This window comes from Schistocerca serialis, chromosome 2 (assembly GCF_023864345.2).
Source record: "Schistocerca serialis cubense isolate TAMUIC-IGC-003099 chromosome 2, iqSchSeri2.2, whole genome shotgun sequence".
NCBI classification, from domain to species: domain Eukaryota; kingdom Metazoa; phylum Arthropoda; class Insecta; order Orthoptera; family Acrididae; genus Schistocerca; species Schistocerca serialis.
The window spans coordinates 435652587-435669560 of record NC_064639.1 but is presented as its reverse complement, the minus strand read 5'-3'; the positions used below and the strand labels follow the sequence as shown (position 1 = coordinate 435669560).

Sequence of the window (16974 nt, the reverse complement as noted above, 5' to 3'; positions counted from 1 at the left end):
ATATGAAAGAAGTAAGCATGCACAAAAAAAAAAATATTTTATTGAAAAAAATGTGCATAGAAGAAAAATCCAAGAAAGAAGTGCAGTTTTTTTTTTTTTTTTTTTTTTTTTTTTTTTTTTTTTTTTTAAATCAAGCATAATGTATTCAGGTATGGTAATATTTGAAATAGTCAGGTAAGGAGAGACCATCATTACACTGCTTACACCACCATCCCATTTCTTTTCTTACTCTTTTCCCTGTTTCTTTTTTCCCCGTATCTGCACACACTTTACAGCAATTTCCAATAATATATGACGGTAGTATCTGTTCCCGAAAGAACAGTTACCGTGGTTGACCATGCAGCTTTGCTAGAAATGAAATGATAATTAAATGGACACCCTAGCTGCAAACAGGCATTGATTTACTTCATTGGGGACATGTTGAAAATGTGTGCCCCGACCGGGACTCGAACCCGGGATCTCCTGCTTACATGGCAGACGCTCTATCCATCTGAGCCACCGTGGGCACAGAGGATAGTGCGTCTGCAGGGACTTATCCCTTGCACACTCCCCGTGAGATCCACATTCCCAACATGTCCACACCACTGCATCCGTAGTGCGCCTAATAGATGTTTGCCCATCATACTCATTACTCGTGGCAGATTAATCTACCAAGTCCTGCTTACATGGCAGGAGATCCCGGGTTCGAGTCCCGGTCGGGGCACACATTTTCAACATGTCCCCAATGAAGTAAATCAACGCCTGTTTGCAGCTAGGGTGTCCATTTAATTATCATTTCATTTCTAGCAAAGCTGCATGGTCAACCACGGTAACTGTTCTATCGGGAACAGATACTACTGTCATATATAGTTAAAATATGGCTTCCCGGCCATTGACCTTCTTGTGCGAACGCACATGCTATGCCCGAACTCGTACGGGACTTGGTAGATTAATCTGCCACGAGTAATGAGTATGATGGGCAAACATCTATTAGGCGCACTACGAATGTAGTGGTGTGGACATGTTGGGAATGTAGATCTCACGGGGAGCGTGCAAGGGATAAGTCCCTGCAGATGCACTATCCTCTGTGCCCACGGTGGCTCAGATGGATAGAGCGTCTGCCATGTAAGCAGGAGACCCCGGGTTCGAGTCCCGGTCGGGGCACACATTTTCAACATGTCCCCAATGAAGTAAATCAATGCCTGTTTGCAGCTAGGGTGTCCATTTAATTATCATTTAATTTCCAATAATTTTTTTTACATGCTGCAACTGGGATCTTTCCTTGAAAGTGTCACACAGACTCTCTGTATATGCTTGGTGATGGTCCATCTTGTGAATCCTGAAGCCCCTCCACACCACCATCAGTTGCTAGCTGCTTACCTAAGGCCTTAATGAAGGACACCAGAGATGTTGTCTTTTTGGTTGATTGTTTGTTTGTACACAACCCAATTATTCACTACTGCTAAAAGAAATAAGTGAAAGAAAATTTTTTTTCCACAATTTCAATGTCTTCCGACAGAAAGGATGATGGCTCGATAGCTGGTCAACCCTGCCTACCCCAATTTTACCCTTGTTATAGTCTATTACAACATCTGGTTTACATCTCTCTACTTGTTCTTCTTTGTTTCTGGTACCAGGGACAGTTGAAGTTGCTCAATGTTTGGCTGAAAGATGCTACACATCCCTGGCTGATTTTCATTTTACTGCAAGTAAATATTCTTACCTCCAAAAACATGATTTCCCCCTTCCCATGCCTCACAGTCTTCATTTCATCAGGTAGACCCTTCCTGTTTTTCATTACAGCGCCTGCATTCAAGGTTTTATTCTGCCACAGATAGTCCAACACGGCAGGGCCTGTGTAGAACCTATCCATATAAATGCAGTGTGCTTTGCCAAAACACTCTCCATGCTATCTCCCAATTACTGACTAGACAGAGTTACATACATTGTTTGCTTTAACTGTGTATATCCCACAATTCAAAACATAACATGTTGTTGAGTCACACAGTAGATAAATCTTGATTCCATATTTATTTTGTTTGCTTTTCATATACATTCTGAATCCTATTCTGCCTCTGAAGGGGCATATTCTTTCATCAATTGTGAGGTTCACCTGTGGTTTCAAGTTATTCTTGCACTTTGTGACGAAAGAACTTAAGAAAGGCCTAATTTTGTGGAGTGGATCATGTCCTCAGTGACCTTGTTTTATGAATTTCATGTTGTCATTAAAGTGCAATGTCAGGGTTGCCACAAATTTCCCTAAGCAAAATTCCCTGATTCAAGTTTCAGCATTTTTCCCTGACAAATTTTGAGATCTCAAGGGTACATTAAGACATAAGCATATCTAAGAAACTTGCAAGCAGGTGGTGTTTCCCGATGCGAGCAAAAATATTAAGTACTAACATCAGCATCTTTTGTAATGAGCTGTTTTTAAATGCAGAAAGCAAGCCAAATGATATATGTGTTTCATTAAGACCACTGATGTTTTTTATTTCAATAAAATAAAACACATTTGGAGACAAAAATACTCATTTTCTTGGAGTTGCAAGGTAGATTTAAAATACCTTCACCGATTTCGGAAATAACCTCAGAAAAAAGTAGGCCTCTTGAAAGAAGTGTATAAGGTGAGGAAGAACTGTATAAAATGCCACTGTAGGTGACCACTGATAAATGATGGTTCCACTATGTTAATTATTGTCAGTTATTACTCCCTGTGTTATATCTATTATGTTACGGGTATTTTGTGATTTTTCTTTTGAGAAATATATGAGTACAAACTGTACAAACCACCGACTGACAATTTTCTTCTTCTTATCGTCCATACTTTCTAACATATAAACTACTTTTGAAGTGCCAAAATGTACTAGAACAAATAAAATGTCTATAAAACACCACACTGTACAATCTACTTGCGGTCAGACAGTCACAGTTCCTGAAATCCATCGTTCACGGCCTCTGGCCTACTGAGGAGCACAGCAATCCTGAGCCCATGGATAAACCACGAAAATACACTGCATTATGCAACACACAACAGACCCGGACTGTGTGCAGATTGATGAGACCAGATCTAACAGGCAGGGCCTGCACATCAATGGGAACCAAATGTGTTACAGATCAGCAGGCCCAATCATTACAGATACCCACAGAAATGGCCTGCAGTTTTGGCCCGTCACAGAAATCCACTCATGTGGCCAGCTATTCACGAGTCACAGACAACATGTTGATGAAATGAGACCAAGATGTTCAATCCATGTAACAGATAACTTGTTCAAATACTCTGACAATCAATAATAATGAGGATAGGTAGCACCTCACTGTATCAAAGATTGCTGATCCACAAAAAGGCACATAGAAAAGACAACTATACTCTTACAAATAAATTTTCAGTCATAGCTTTTGTTAGAAAATGAGAGCACACATATATTCACATAATCACTCAGACACAACTCATGCACACATGACCGCCGTCTCCGGCCACTGCGTCTATAGTCTCTGAGAATAATATCCAAACAAACCACTCCTCATGCCTCCCTACCTCTCATTGGCAGCTTCTAGGCTACTGCCAAGAAGTGGTGGCAGCACTGACTACAAGTGAGGGGATTGGTAGGAAGGAGAGAAGCAGTAGTAATGAGGGAGTAGGGAAGTGCGCACGTACTCGGCTGGATCTAGCCAGCGACGGTGCATGACACCTCAGTAAACAAACCATTTCATCTACTGACACAACACAGCGTTATTTATTTATTTCAAATTTCCCTGGTTTCCCTTTCGTGTTAAAAATTCTCTGATTTCCCTGATTTCCAGAACCTGTGGCAACCCTGAACATACACAAAATTGAAGTAAATCTGTCTCTACTGATTAGCTCGCTTATCCATGAAGTATGTATAAATGCATTCTTTGACCACTAGTCACTTATTTTTGGCAACTTCACTGCACTCATACGCTAAATAACAGAGAAAAACAAGTACATTTTATGTACCTTTACTATTGACTACTGTTGCCACACAGACTTCCTTTTCATAGACTATTTCTTATTCATTTCGCAAAATTTTAGTCCTGCATACATGTTTGTTTCAACTTCTATTGTTTTTATCATCTCATTGTCAAAAAACACCATGTTTGCATGAACTCTTCTGCAGTCAGGAATTCAATTACAGCACACTGTTTCTCATGTGCCGACATAATTATGTTGCACAATGCTATGTTTCATGCTACAATTGGGATCCCTCTAGTGGCAGAGGGCTGCAACTTGCATCAGCGAAGCAGGAAAGTAGACTAACCTAACATCAACTGATACTGAGAACAGAATAAAAAATGTGGAGGCATTACTCCCAGTACAATCTTGTAAATTTATAGGTTAAGTATACTGAGCCACTCATATTGAAACCGGCCATCACCCAAGTGATGGTCTCTCACAATTACTATTTAACTGTGCACTGGAGAAAGTCATGAGAGAATGGAATAAGAAATGTCAACCAAACATCAAAATTGGAAAAAAACACCAAAGTTAATTGCCTGGCATTTGCAGACAATCTTGCACTACTGATAACTAATGCAGAAGAGGCTAAATTTCAAAATGGAGTAGTTTAAAAAATAGCAGCACAAGTTAGATTGCAAATTTCACTTGAAGAAATGGAAATGATGCCAAACATGAAGGTTGAAACACAGACTGTTCAACTAAATAACAACAAATAAAGTAAGATTGTACGTAAGTTAAAATATCTTGGTGGATAACAACCGGGAACACAAACAAGAAACCAACAACAGAAAGCAGAACAACTAAATCAAAGCAAGCACAATGAAATACCTGGCCAACCTACAAGAAGAGAACACTTGCAATGAAGGCCAAATTTAAACAGTCCTACTCCATTATTAAGCCTGAAGCAACATACAAAAGCAAAACATTGTTCAAGTTGAGCAGCACACCAATAACAGACAAACAATTTTGGAAAAATAAAACCAGGGATAATTTGTTCAAAGAGATCTGGTATGACTTAAATTGATTAAATATAACACTGCAACAATGAGAACAGAAAAGAAAAGACAATTCTTAGAAGCTGAAACGAGTCTCAAACTAATACCATTTAAATGAAAAAATACATTATAACCAACAAAGAACGGGCACAGTCTAAAAAAATGAAAAGGTTTTGGGAGCAAAAGAGGAAGCTGAATAGCCACTTTTTCTGTGAAAGACTAAAATCAAAACACACACACACACACACACACACACACACACACACACACACACATTTTTTAGAGCTGTATGACATGTTTAAGGTTTTTAACTATAATCTTCAAGTAGTTCTGGTCTACATTTGATCCACGGCATATCTGTTCATGTTCCCCTGCATTATGAGATCGTGGTCTAAAGTGAGGTGGTTGTGTGTCTGGCTGCATCTTTCAATGAAAACCAGAGCATTCTGCTGTAACACCACTATATCTTCATTCAAATAGATACCCAGACAGATGCAATAGGTTAAACAGAACATGACTACTTAAGACGTATGATATACAATGGAAAATCCTGGATGGAATGTAACATATCAAATGCAGGACTTTAAACTCAATGTGTAAATTATTCAAGGTATATTACTAAGTACACAGCACTTCTTTCTTTTAATTCCTTTCATAACTGTATTGACTCCTGCTTGTTGCTATTTTATACTTATAGTCTTTATTTCCAGAAACTCAAACTTCTCCTTCTCCTCCTTTCTAGATCTAAAGGTGATATGCAGCAAAACTAAGTAATGAAGGGATCTTATACTAATAAGATCAGTAACATCAGAGTAATGCACATGAAAATAAAAGCAAAAATAAACCGTAACCAGTCCCTTAATTTGCAACATCACTACACATTTCACAGGATCATATCTCCATCATGTGCACTCACTTAAAATTTTGTACTACATGTACTTTGTACATATGGCATTTCTGGGCAATCTGTAAGTCTGTCTGGGAACTAAAGGGAAAACAAGTTGCTTTAGTACACGGATAAAAAGCAAAATAAATAACTTTCAGTTGTCATGGGCTGCTTTTACAATCACATATACCTACATCACTTTTTATGGACTATTTTATTGGAGATTGCACACCACAGGGCAAAAAGAACAGACACTGTCTTACGTTGTAGGAGAGAGATGAGAGTTGGAGGCAGTATCATTTGCACGTGGATGGAGAGAGGAGGGAAGAAGGGAGACAGAGTGCATCGCTAGTTTATGGTAATACTGCGTGGAACAAAATTAACTTTTAAAATATGAAACTATATAATATATTGTCTGGAGTCAGTATGCACTGTTGATTGGCACTGAACCATTATTGCTGTTATTTATTATAAGTGTAATAGAAATACAAAGTCCAAGTTTTCAAGAAACTAAATGAAATATAGCCCTTAGCTTTTTTAAACAGAATTTAATGTTTAGGGGAGTAAGAGCATTATTTGTGACAAAGTTATCTTAATTAAATATAATTTCCACTACTGGATGATGAACTTGTCATTTCTTGTCACTAAGAGCACTACTCACACTTCAGAACTTTTTAGAGGTGTCCAGATGGCATATATCTAAAATATGATGACAAGAAATGCTGTAAAACCCAGGGTGGAATAACAGCAATATGAAGCGCTAGATGGCTACTCACTCCACAGAGGAGACATCGAATGGCAGACAGGCACAATGAAAAAGATGTAGATATTATTCGGCTATCGGTACTAAGTCGTTCATCTGACACAAGACAACAAAACTCTCACATATTCACACAAGTACAACTCACACACACAAGGCCACTCATATCTTTGGTTGCTAACACCTGACTATGGCTGCATCTGACGTGAGCAGTGGTCTTTGCTGGAGTTGGTAGTGGGAGTACAGAGGAACCACAAGGCATAAGGGATAGCATGGTAGGAGTGAAGAAAGATGCTTCTGTTTACTTGTGCTAGTGTTTGGGGGGGGGGGGGGTGCAGGGATGTGGTGTATGCAGGATAATGGGCTAGTAGGTGCAGCATTGAGAGGTTGTGCTAGGGATAAAGGGGAGAGATGAGAAACAGAGAAGGGGAATAGACTATGCAGTTGCACCGGGAGGATAGTGAGCATGTATAGGACTGGAGTGGGTACAGGGAAGGAGACAGAGGACAGGGACTAGTGAAGGTTGTGACCAGGGGATTCAAGAACAACAGATATATTGCAGGGAGAGTTCTCACCTGTATAACTTAAAAAATCTAGTGTTAGTGGGAAAAATTCAGATGGCACAGTTGTTGCAGTCAAGCACATAATATTGGATGGCACAGTCAGGAACCAGGTGGTCCCACTGTCTCTTGGATGCAGCTTGGCATTGGAAATTTATGTGCACTGACAGCTTGTTAGTTGACAGAATGAGATTTTCACTCTGCAGTGGAGTGTGCACTGATATGAGACTTCCTGGCAGATTAAAGCTGTGTGCCAGACCGAGACTCGAACTAGGGACCTTTGCCTTTCGCGGGCAAATCTTTGGGTAGCTCAGATGGTAGAGCACTTGCCCGCGAAACGCAAAGGTCCCAAGTTTGAGTCTCGGTCCAGCACATGGTTTTAATCTGCCAGGAAGTTTCAGCTTGTTAGTTGTTATGCCCACATTGAAGTGGCACAGAGGTTGCAGACAAGTTGGAAGATCATATGGTTGCTTCCACAAGTGGCCTTGTCTTTGATGGGATAGGAGATTTCTGTGACAGAATGAGTAGATGGTACTAGGAGGATCTAGGTCAATTGTAGGGACATGGGTTGGGAGGGGGGGAGGGGGGTATGGTGGAGTGCAATAGGGATGGACAAGGATAATGCATACACTGGTTGGATGGCAGAACACCACTGTGGAAGTGGTGGGGACGAAGTTACGATGTGTAACAGGACAATGTTTGTGACAACCTTTGACACTGCTGGCACCCTCTGAATGATTCAACCCTTCTCTAAGGAACCAAGGGGCAGCAAACCTATTGAACATGATCTCACCCCTTTGGAGTGTACTGTGACCACAATTTTTGCTCTGGTATACGTAGTAGATCCACTAGGACTGTTCAAAACCATTCAACGAAGTCCAAACATGATTGGAAGCAGAAAAGTGTGCTTATGCTTTTTAGTGTCCTTATGTGACGTTTGCACCAGGTTGTGTGACAATGACATGTGCATGAATAAAATAGCAAAATGTCTCTCTCAGACACCCCAGCCCCTCCCAGCATCCCATTTCGGCAATTCAATAACAGCCTTAGTGGCAGAAAGCAACCCTCTCAACAGTAGTGTCTGCTGACTGTATGCAAAGCCTAAGGGTGTCAAAAGAGTTGCCTATCCCTCTGACGAGTAGAGATTGGTGCCTCAATGAAGAGATATTTGCAAAGTGCATCGACAGGTTTGCAGGTTGCACCGAGGTGCTACCAAACTGCAGTGTCTTACAGGTTCCTTTTGTATTTTTATTCACACATGTGTCAATGCTGCACCCCACCCATGCATTCATCACAGGAGGATGTGAAAAAGGACCTTTCCTGTTTTGGTTTACGTTCAGATTTCATCAAATGGTTTTGAACAGTTCCTAGTGGTATCATCCTGTATACCAAAGCAAAAATTGTTGTCAGGTTACATTCCAAAGGGGGATGACATCATGTTCAATTGGACTGCAACCCCTTATGTCCTTAGAGAAAGGAAGAATCATTCTGGGGGTGTCAGTAGTGTCAAAGGTTACCAACCTAACCATATTGCACATCACACTCCAAACTGTCATTTTCAAATGTAAAATGTGCACAAATGAATGCCTCATGGGAAGGGGTGGTTTGATTCATGCTCTTTATGACACCCCTTGAGGCCTTTGCACGTTGATTACGAGCAGCGGTGTCATCAAATTGTTTTCTTTGGCCTTCCATAAGAAAATTGCATGATTTCAATGCTAGGCACCGCAGTTCTGACCTTTGTCGCAGAAGCATAAGATGTAGGTAAGGGGGGGTTAGATTACCTTCCCATAGTGTGGAGCAAAACTGTGATGAAAATCTGGTGACAACGTGACAGCATTAACTCACCTTACACGTGTGTGTGTGTGTGTGTGTGGGTGTGTGGGTGTGTGTTGGTGTGTGTCACTGACAAAGGCCTTAATGGTCAAAAGCTATAATTGTGAAAATCTTTTTGTTATGCCTATCTGTGACTCAGCATCTCCTCTATATGGTGAGTAGCAACTTTCCTTCTAATAATAATGTTTTTTTCATATATTACTATATAATAATAACATTTTGAGGTACTTACATCAGTATAATTATGTATTTCAGTTGCCAGTTTATAATAAGAATCTGTTGAAGCAATTCCTGAAAACATGTAATGACTAGGATAAAAACACAATGGAGCCCTGATGTAACATGTCCTCATGTCCAATGTCCTACATCTCCTAATATTTTGGTGAATTACTACAATTTTTAAAATTTTGTATTTTAGCCTTATTCTGTCCCAGAACAATGCATTAACCACCAACAAATACTTTTTATTCGCAAAATTTAAGCTCAAGACTGAGGAGAGTAAACGGAACACAAGAGCTGCAGAGCCTACGGAAATCTAATGGCTACAGTTTCCCCTTACTTTTACCCCTTTGCAGTTTCAAATAGCACGGGCATTATAGTTAACATTACTGGGTCTGATCAGTCCACTGCCCCTGCAACTACTGAAAAATGCTGCTCCCCCTGCTCAGGGGGCTACACACAGTTATTCTCCTTTGTGGTTACACATATAGTAATATTATCTGTGTCATTAAGTCATTCCACAGTGGTAAGACCCAGGGTTCATAGTTGTAAAACAACGAGTGGATCTTGGTTATAAGTGTTCTGTGTACTTAATATTTGTGACTTGCTTTGTAATAAACAGTTGTTGTAACACATGACTTACACTACAACAGTTTATTACAGTAGTAGCCACTAGCTTTACAACCTCTACTACATACTATTCCAACATCAGAACCCTCACAACTTAGGCTTAAATCATGATTATTTTATGTGCACCATACTAGACAATAAAATGGCACTGACTAGGCATTGATTTTGCCAATTTTCTATTAGAAACGAAAACAAAAAATGAACTGTGTTTGCAGTGAAGTATCAAAAAGATATCATTACCATGGATTTGTGAAAAACATCTTTGAAATTATGAAACAGTTGTACAAAAAAATATACATAATACATAAATGTATAAGTACAGTATCCAGATGAAGTTTCTGCATGCTAAGCGTAGCTGCTTCACATGTCTGCAACACGGTTCTGTAAATGTCTCTATAGTTCTATAGATGGATACCAGTTTCACCTGCAGCCATTTGCACTTCACAGTTGAGAGCTGTCAAAAGCACTGCCATTTGTCAGGGACTTCCTTAAGTTGACTTGACTGTAGGAGTGCCTTAGTAGTAAAGAATATATGTATTAAAACTTCAAGCACAGTGTAGCATTTTTACACTTATTTCAGTGCTTGTGACATCATATCTCTTCAACTGTGTAACAATATTATGGAAAGGATAACTGCTACTCGCCATATAACAGAGATGCTGAGTCGCAGATAGGCACAACAAAAAGACTCTCACGAAATAAGCTTTTGGTCAACAAGGCTTTTGTAAAAAATAGATGACAGATGGAGACACACACACGCACACACACACACAAATGCAACCCCCACACACACACGACCACAGTCTCTGGCAGCTGAAGCAAGAGTCCGGCCTCAGCTATGAAAAACTGTGGTCTCGTGTGCGGGAGTTGCATGCATGCGTGCGTGCATGTTGCTGACAAAGGCCTTGTTGGCCGAAAGCTTATTTTGTGACAGTCTTTTTGTTGTGTCTATCTGCGACTCAGCATCTCTGTTATATGGTGAGTAGCAACATCCTTTTCACAATATTGTTACATTCCATCCAGCATTTTCTCTTTAACTGTGTGTCATACAATGATATATTTATGTAAGTACATTCAGCAGCATATGTGGATACTGTTAGAGAGAGATGTCATGAATAGAGTTAGTAGCAAAGAAGTAATATATATAACTGTTACACATGATGTGGCAGTTTTTCACGCACCTCAGTGTATGTGGCATCATACCCTGTGATCTACAAGTCACACACCGATATAATTTTGTAGGTAAATTTAGCGATATATGTGCATACTGTCTCCAAAATGTGTTGCTAATAGGATTAGACGTATATGCAACAAAAGCTAGACCTCTCTCTCTCTCTCTCTCTCTCTCTCTCTCTGTTCATCATCTTTCACCTCACCCCAGCTCTGCCCCCAACACAATCTACTCATCTCCAGCCTAGCACTTTTTTTTTCTTTTCACAATCCTCTGCCTCCTCCCTGCCCACCTCACCTCTCTCCCCCCCCCCCCCCCCCTTCCCACACACACACACACACACACACACACACACACCCACCACCCCCCTCTGCCTTTCCACACATACAAAATATTAAAATATAAGTGCTTATTACATAATTTACCCCTGTGTCATCATAATCACAATACAAAATTTTTCCATTTTATGAAGCAATGCAGTCACAAGGGATGAGAATACACCTATCTGTGCAGATCAGACACTACGCAGTCACAGAGGGTGTACCGTTTGTCCATAAAACCAAATTACTTGTGCTTCAAAATCTGGAGTGTTTCACTTCTAATGGCTTTCCTTGAACCTGACTTGCAGGAAATATTGTGTGAATAAGTGTAAGATCTCAGAAAACTGCAACAAGTTACCGTATTTACACGAATCTAAGCCGCACTCGAATCTAAGCCGCACCTGAGAAATTAGGCTCAAAATTAGGGGAAAAAAATTTTCCCGAATCTAAGCCACACCTGAAATTTGAGACTCGAAATTCAAGGGGAGAGAAAAGTTTTAGGCCGCACCTCTAAATAGAAACAAAGTTGGTCCATTGTAATATGAGACACAATTTAGGTCGAATGAATGACGATACAGCTACAGTAGTTTGGTTAGAGACGTAAGCTTAGCAGTTAAGCTTAACCAGGTAGCCATTGCTATGTGTCTGTCCGTATTTATACAGGTACCCTTCCTTTTTCACGTACTTTGTCTGGTTTGAATTGATTGCTTATTTTTCTTTGATCTGATAAGTGCCATTCTCTTTGTTATAGGTGTTTACGTCACTCTAAGCTCAAGATGCATTACTGTACTGTGTCATGCATTGTTTGTCGCATTCTGATAATGAGTGTTTACGGCCTGTCGCCGATCGCGGCATGGCTTGCTTTTGTGAATGCTACCGCTGCGTGAAGAGAGAGGGGGGGGGAACTGCTATTTGTTGTTACTTACACTGCTGCTTTCTTTGATAATGATCAACAAGAACCAAATAATAGACTGCGTATGATAGAAGATGTTCTGAACGAGAGTTTAGCGAAAATTTTTCTCCGTTTGAAAATTTTTTCAGACGCCTCTTTAGTACATTACATTCTGCACAGATATTAGAGTCAACTTAGATTTAAAAATCTAGTCAATTGCCGTGTTTCATTTCTGACTGTATCACTATTAGGCATAAGAATAATATGAATATAAACATGACATGATATGTATATTCTTCCGCGTTTGCTGTTGTCTCACTCTAGTTTCGTAGTTTATTAGGCAGACAGAATTTAAATGAGATAGCAGCAAACACGAAAGAATACATGGCAAAATGTTTATATTTGTATTATTCTTATGGTGAAGAGAATACTGCATGTGATTCACAATTCACAAAAGTTCCTATTAGCAACCATTCTCTTCTCACAGGTAGGAAAAAATTCAGAACGTAGAGTTGGCCATATTGACACAAACATCCCTAACAGTCTTGCCAGTCAGATTTTCGTAGTACATTAACACGCTGCAACATTCGAAGATGAACAATACGGAATTTGTATTTACTTCGATGGATAATGTATGAAAATGCAGTGGTCGAAACTCGGGGCTGAGGAAAAAAAAGCTAGTCTTCCACCTTTTTTTTTTAAATTTATTTACCGCAGAGGTTTTGGCGCCAGTATTTATCTTTGTGCCTGCAAAGCATGCCTGTGTAGCGCTACATATATTCGACAGCAGAAGTTAGTTGTGGCGGCACCTACCAACATTTTTCAGAACTTCCACTTATTTTGCACTCGATTCTAAGCTGCAGGTGGTTTTTTGGATTACAAAAACCGGAAAAAAAGTGCAGCTTAGATTCGAGTAAATACGGTATTCCTGTTCCACAACACTAATGTGCTGAAAGATGAAACACTATCAGTTTTCCAATCTAAGTTTTATCATAGCCATATGTTATGTTTATCTTTGTAACATACAGAAAATCTAACACATAGAAAACTTGTTAAACAAATCTGGACAACTGCATTACAAATATCACCTCATTTTTTAGTAGAATATAATCATCAGGTTTGATTCCTGTGTTCCATTGCTGATACTGTATAAGTTCCTTTGTAGACTGAAGCTGGTGATTTAATGATGCTACTTCAAGAGCTAGATGTTCTCCTTTTAACTGTAACTCATCACGGCTTCTTAGTGCATCTTTTAGTGAATCTGACAATTTCTGCACAATATTATCCCTCTGTTCCAATGCAGCCTTGAACTCAAGCATCTGAAAAATATACAACAAATGCATATCTAAACCAGGAAACAGGAACTCTCTCATTAGTATGACACAATGACACACAAACTGTGAATAAGCATTTCTTTTTAAAAATAATAAAGTCTTTAACGTAAGAAAATATATACTACAGTATATTTCAATTGTGAAATTACTTCATAAACAAACCCATGGCACACTTTAGTTACAGATTGGCAAGAGATAAATCATAGTTGCTGACAGGAGGGAAGTAAATGCTATAAAATAAACTCCCATCTCCAAAGTTTACAGGCACTGGTAACACTCCAAACTGCATGGTAGAATGGCTGTCGGGCCAGACCTTATTGTAAGGTGAATGTATAAATGTCTACAGCAATGTTTTGCCCTCAGAAAACAATGCTGAGTGTCAATTTGATACTCCCAAATTAAGCCTGTGAAGAATTTATTGACTTGACACCAAATACTGATACTCCTTTTCCTGGGTTAGGCAAATTATGACAGGTATTTCAGCTTGCTCCAGTTTAACACATTACCACTGAGATCACTGTAGATGAAGACATTATTGACATAATACTAAAATACAAAATGAATGTGACAGAAGGAGCAATTAGCAATCTCACAACTCTTCTTGTAAAAATAAAAAATATTTTTGTGTATTACAAATGTTGCTGATTATCCAGACTGGATTTCATGGCACAGAGAATTTGAGTATTTGATATCACTGAATCAGTGAAAGACTGACCATGGAGGATTATTGTACCTCTGATGGTGCAGTTTTTGTAACTATTTTGACACACTTACATTTTATGTTCTCTCTCAAATTCTCATTCACCACTTCCTATAAAGATGATAAGCTCAATGAGCTTGACTACTGGGAAATTTTAGTCTTTCTATTTTTTGAATGAGACTAGCTTCACTCTTATGTAAAGTGAGAAATTTTACGAACATCATCAGATACATTCCTGAGAAAGTCAAGTATCTAATTTGTGGGACAGATGAGAAAGGATGTTTTGCTTGCAGTTTTTAGTCTGAAGATTGGTATGATATTGTTCTCAGTGTTAGTCTTGTACAAGTCTCTTCGTTTCTGCATAACTACCACACTGTTCATCCATTTGAAACAGCCAAGGAGGATACAACTCTTAATGTTTCTTAAAATATGTCACTAGAAACCAAATTCTTTCTCCTTGTAACTGTGCACTGCGTCATTCTTTTTCTGTTAACTTACAATACTAAACAATTGCCAAATTTAAAGATTGGATAATTGCTATGCTTTGACACTAGAAACGTGTGGTAGTGTCGTCGGTGGCTGTGGCAATCGTGGCAGTGGAGGTGGTAGAGGGGATCATTCCTTAGAAAATTTGGAATAGAATCACAACATATAAATAAATACAGATGAAGCTTGCTTCTCTCTCTCTCTCTCTCTCTCTCTCTCTCTCTCTCTCTCTCTCTCTCGGCTCTCAGTGCTGTCATCTGACTGGAGAAGTTTCCTCAATCATGTAGAGGTGGGGCTGGGATGACATAATAAAAAAATGATACAGAAAGGAGAAAGGGAATGAAAGCCTGATATGTCGACAAAAGAGTAGGAATGTAATGAAGGAAAATGGGGGAGGGAAGTGGGGACTGGGACAGTGGAAGATTAAGTTCCAAAGGCATACACAAAGGTGGAGAGAATTCAAATGTTATTGCTCGTGAAGCAGCTGCTAAAGTCAGTCACAATGTATTACTCATAATGCTTAGGAACATAGTTACTAACTGGTCTTTTCCCATAGCTTGTTAGTGTAGAAAAAAACTGCCCTTCAACATTGCAAAACTGATCATGACTTTAACTGCAGTTCCTTCTTGTATCACTAAAGCCCTTCCCAAAACCTCTCTATGGAATCTGTCTCCCTAGTTATATCCATCAAATCCTTGACACCCGCATTCTACATGATTTGTGAAATTTTTTAATCCCAGCCACACACAACATCCAACTGTGGCTTGATAGAGTAGAAATTCTTTCAGTAATGACCAACAACTTCAACTTACTGTCTGCAGTCTCTATCCCCCAAATTGCCCTTACACAAAGCTACTTGCTGGTTCACCTTTCATATTCCTTCCCCTCTCCACTTTAAGGTCCCCCTCCAACTCATTTAGCTGCCCTACTCAAGAGTGCTACTTGGCCCAGTCAGATGGCAGTCTCAGGTGACAATAGTGGCACAAGGTCCACTATTCACTGCCTCCTCAATTACGTAAACAGTGATCTACTCTTTTCTACACATTTTCTTACGTCTTGGATTTAAAACTGTGAACTGTACCTTCTTATGGTATTCCTCCACTTGGATATGATTTTCAGTTTCTCCATACTCAGAACATGTTTTGCACATATCTTCTGTTGGCTGGGATTCATTCTGTGAATCAAGCTGAAGTCGGACTGCTTCTAGTGCTGCATCTTTACCTGAAAGATGAAAACAACAAATGTGGAGACATTATTCATGTTTGAATAAAATCAAATCCGCATGTATATGTGTGATCCCCAGGCTTTTTGCCTAACTCAATCATCAGAATTTCTACGCAACATATATAACACATTTTACAGATGAGCTGTATGTGTTCAGACAACAACAAAGCTAACCACGCACACTACAAATGTTGGTCAGCGTTTGCCACTTCACTTTCCACACTTACTACAAAGCATGTAACTGTATAGCTCGTATGTGTAATTTAAATGTTAGATCACAAGCAGTAATAGTCAGCTAAAAGGCTATTTTTGTAGGGAAAAGATTCAACAAAGATTGTGAGAAACAACAATTCAGGTTGTTCGTTAGAGCATAATTCTGCACTCATTGTCATAGTCACTTATGAAAAGTGTAAAGTTATAAACCAGGTTTATTGTAGCAGGGACTGAAATAATTGTTCACCAGGCTACGAGCTCATCTCTTTGCTATGGTGCTTACGACAGTGAAATTTCATTACGGCAGCATACTCACATTGTCACACTTTAGAAAACAAAGAGAACAAGAAAGAAAGAAAGAAAGAAAGAGAAAGAGAGAACATAGAGAGATAAACATTTGCAGTTCCTGTTTCTCATTGTAAGTAGAACTGATGATGATGATGAGGGCCAAGGATATTAAAATAAACTTCCATTCTGTCAACCAGATTCGGAACATTTTCATCCACTAAAAGCAAATTGTCATAAATTTTTGACTACACTGGTGTCCAAAATTAAAGCAACAAAAGGAAATTTTGCAAGGTTGTGTTTATTTTGCCACAAAGCAGTACAAACAGGTGATTGTAAAGTAGAAACAGTGTAAAGACTACAGAGTGTTATCAACTGCAACATGCATAATAGGAGACAAAAATTTTCTTCATTTTTTTTCATCTTAACGGATTTGCACACACATTCTGACAACTGGTTAATGTGCTCAGTATGGGATGTTACCACCTATGGCACCAATACAGGCCTG

General features: G+C 39.2%; 1 protein-coding gene and 2 non-coding genes across 3 annotated transcripts in view; 1 reads left to right on the top strand and 2 right to left on the bottom strand.

The window, feature by feature from the left end:
• Positions 1–16974, bottom strand: part of LOC126456042 (A-kinase anchor protein 9-like) — a 499264-nt gene that overhangs the window by 396185 nt on the left and 86105 nt on the right. Inside the window, exons 4-5 of the mRNA XM_050091796.1 lie at positions 15826–15965; positions 13313–13543 (exon numbers count right to left, since the gene is read on the bottom strand). Of these exons, the coding sequence (XP_049947753.1) occupies positions 13313–13543; positions 15826–15965 (371 nt within the window). The remainder of the gene's footprint in view (positions 1–13312; positions 13544–15825; positions 15966–16974) is intronic.
• Positions 432–506, bottom strand: Trnat-ugu (transfer RNA threonine (anticodon UGU)). The gene has a single exon. It is a non-coding gene; the product is annotated as a tRNA-Thr (tRNA).
• On the top strand, positions 1069–1143 carry Trnat-ugu (transfer RNA threonine (anticodon UGU)). Its single transcript has one exon. It is a non-coding gene; the product is annotated as a tRNA-Thr (tRNA).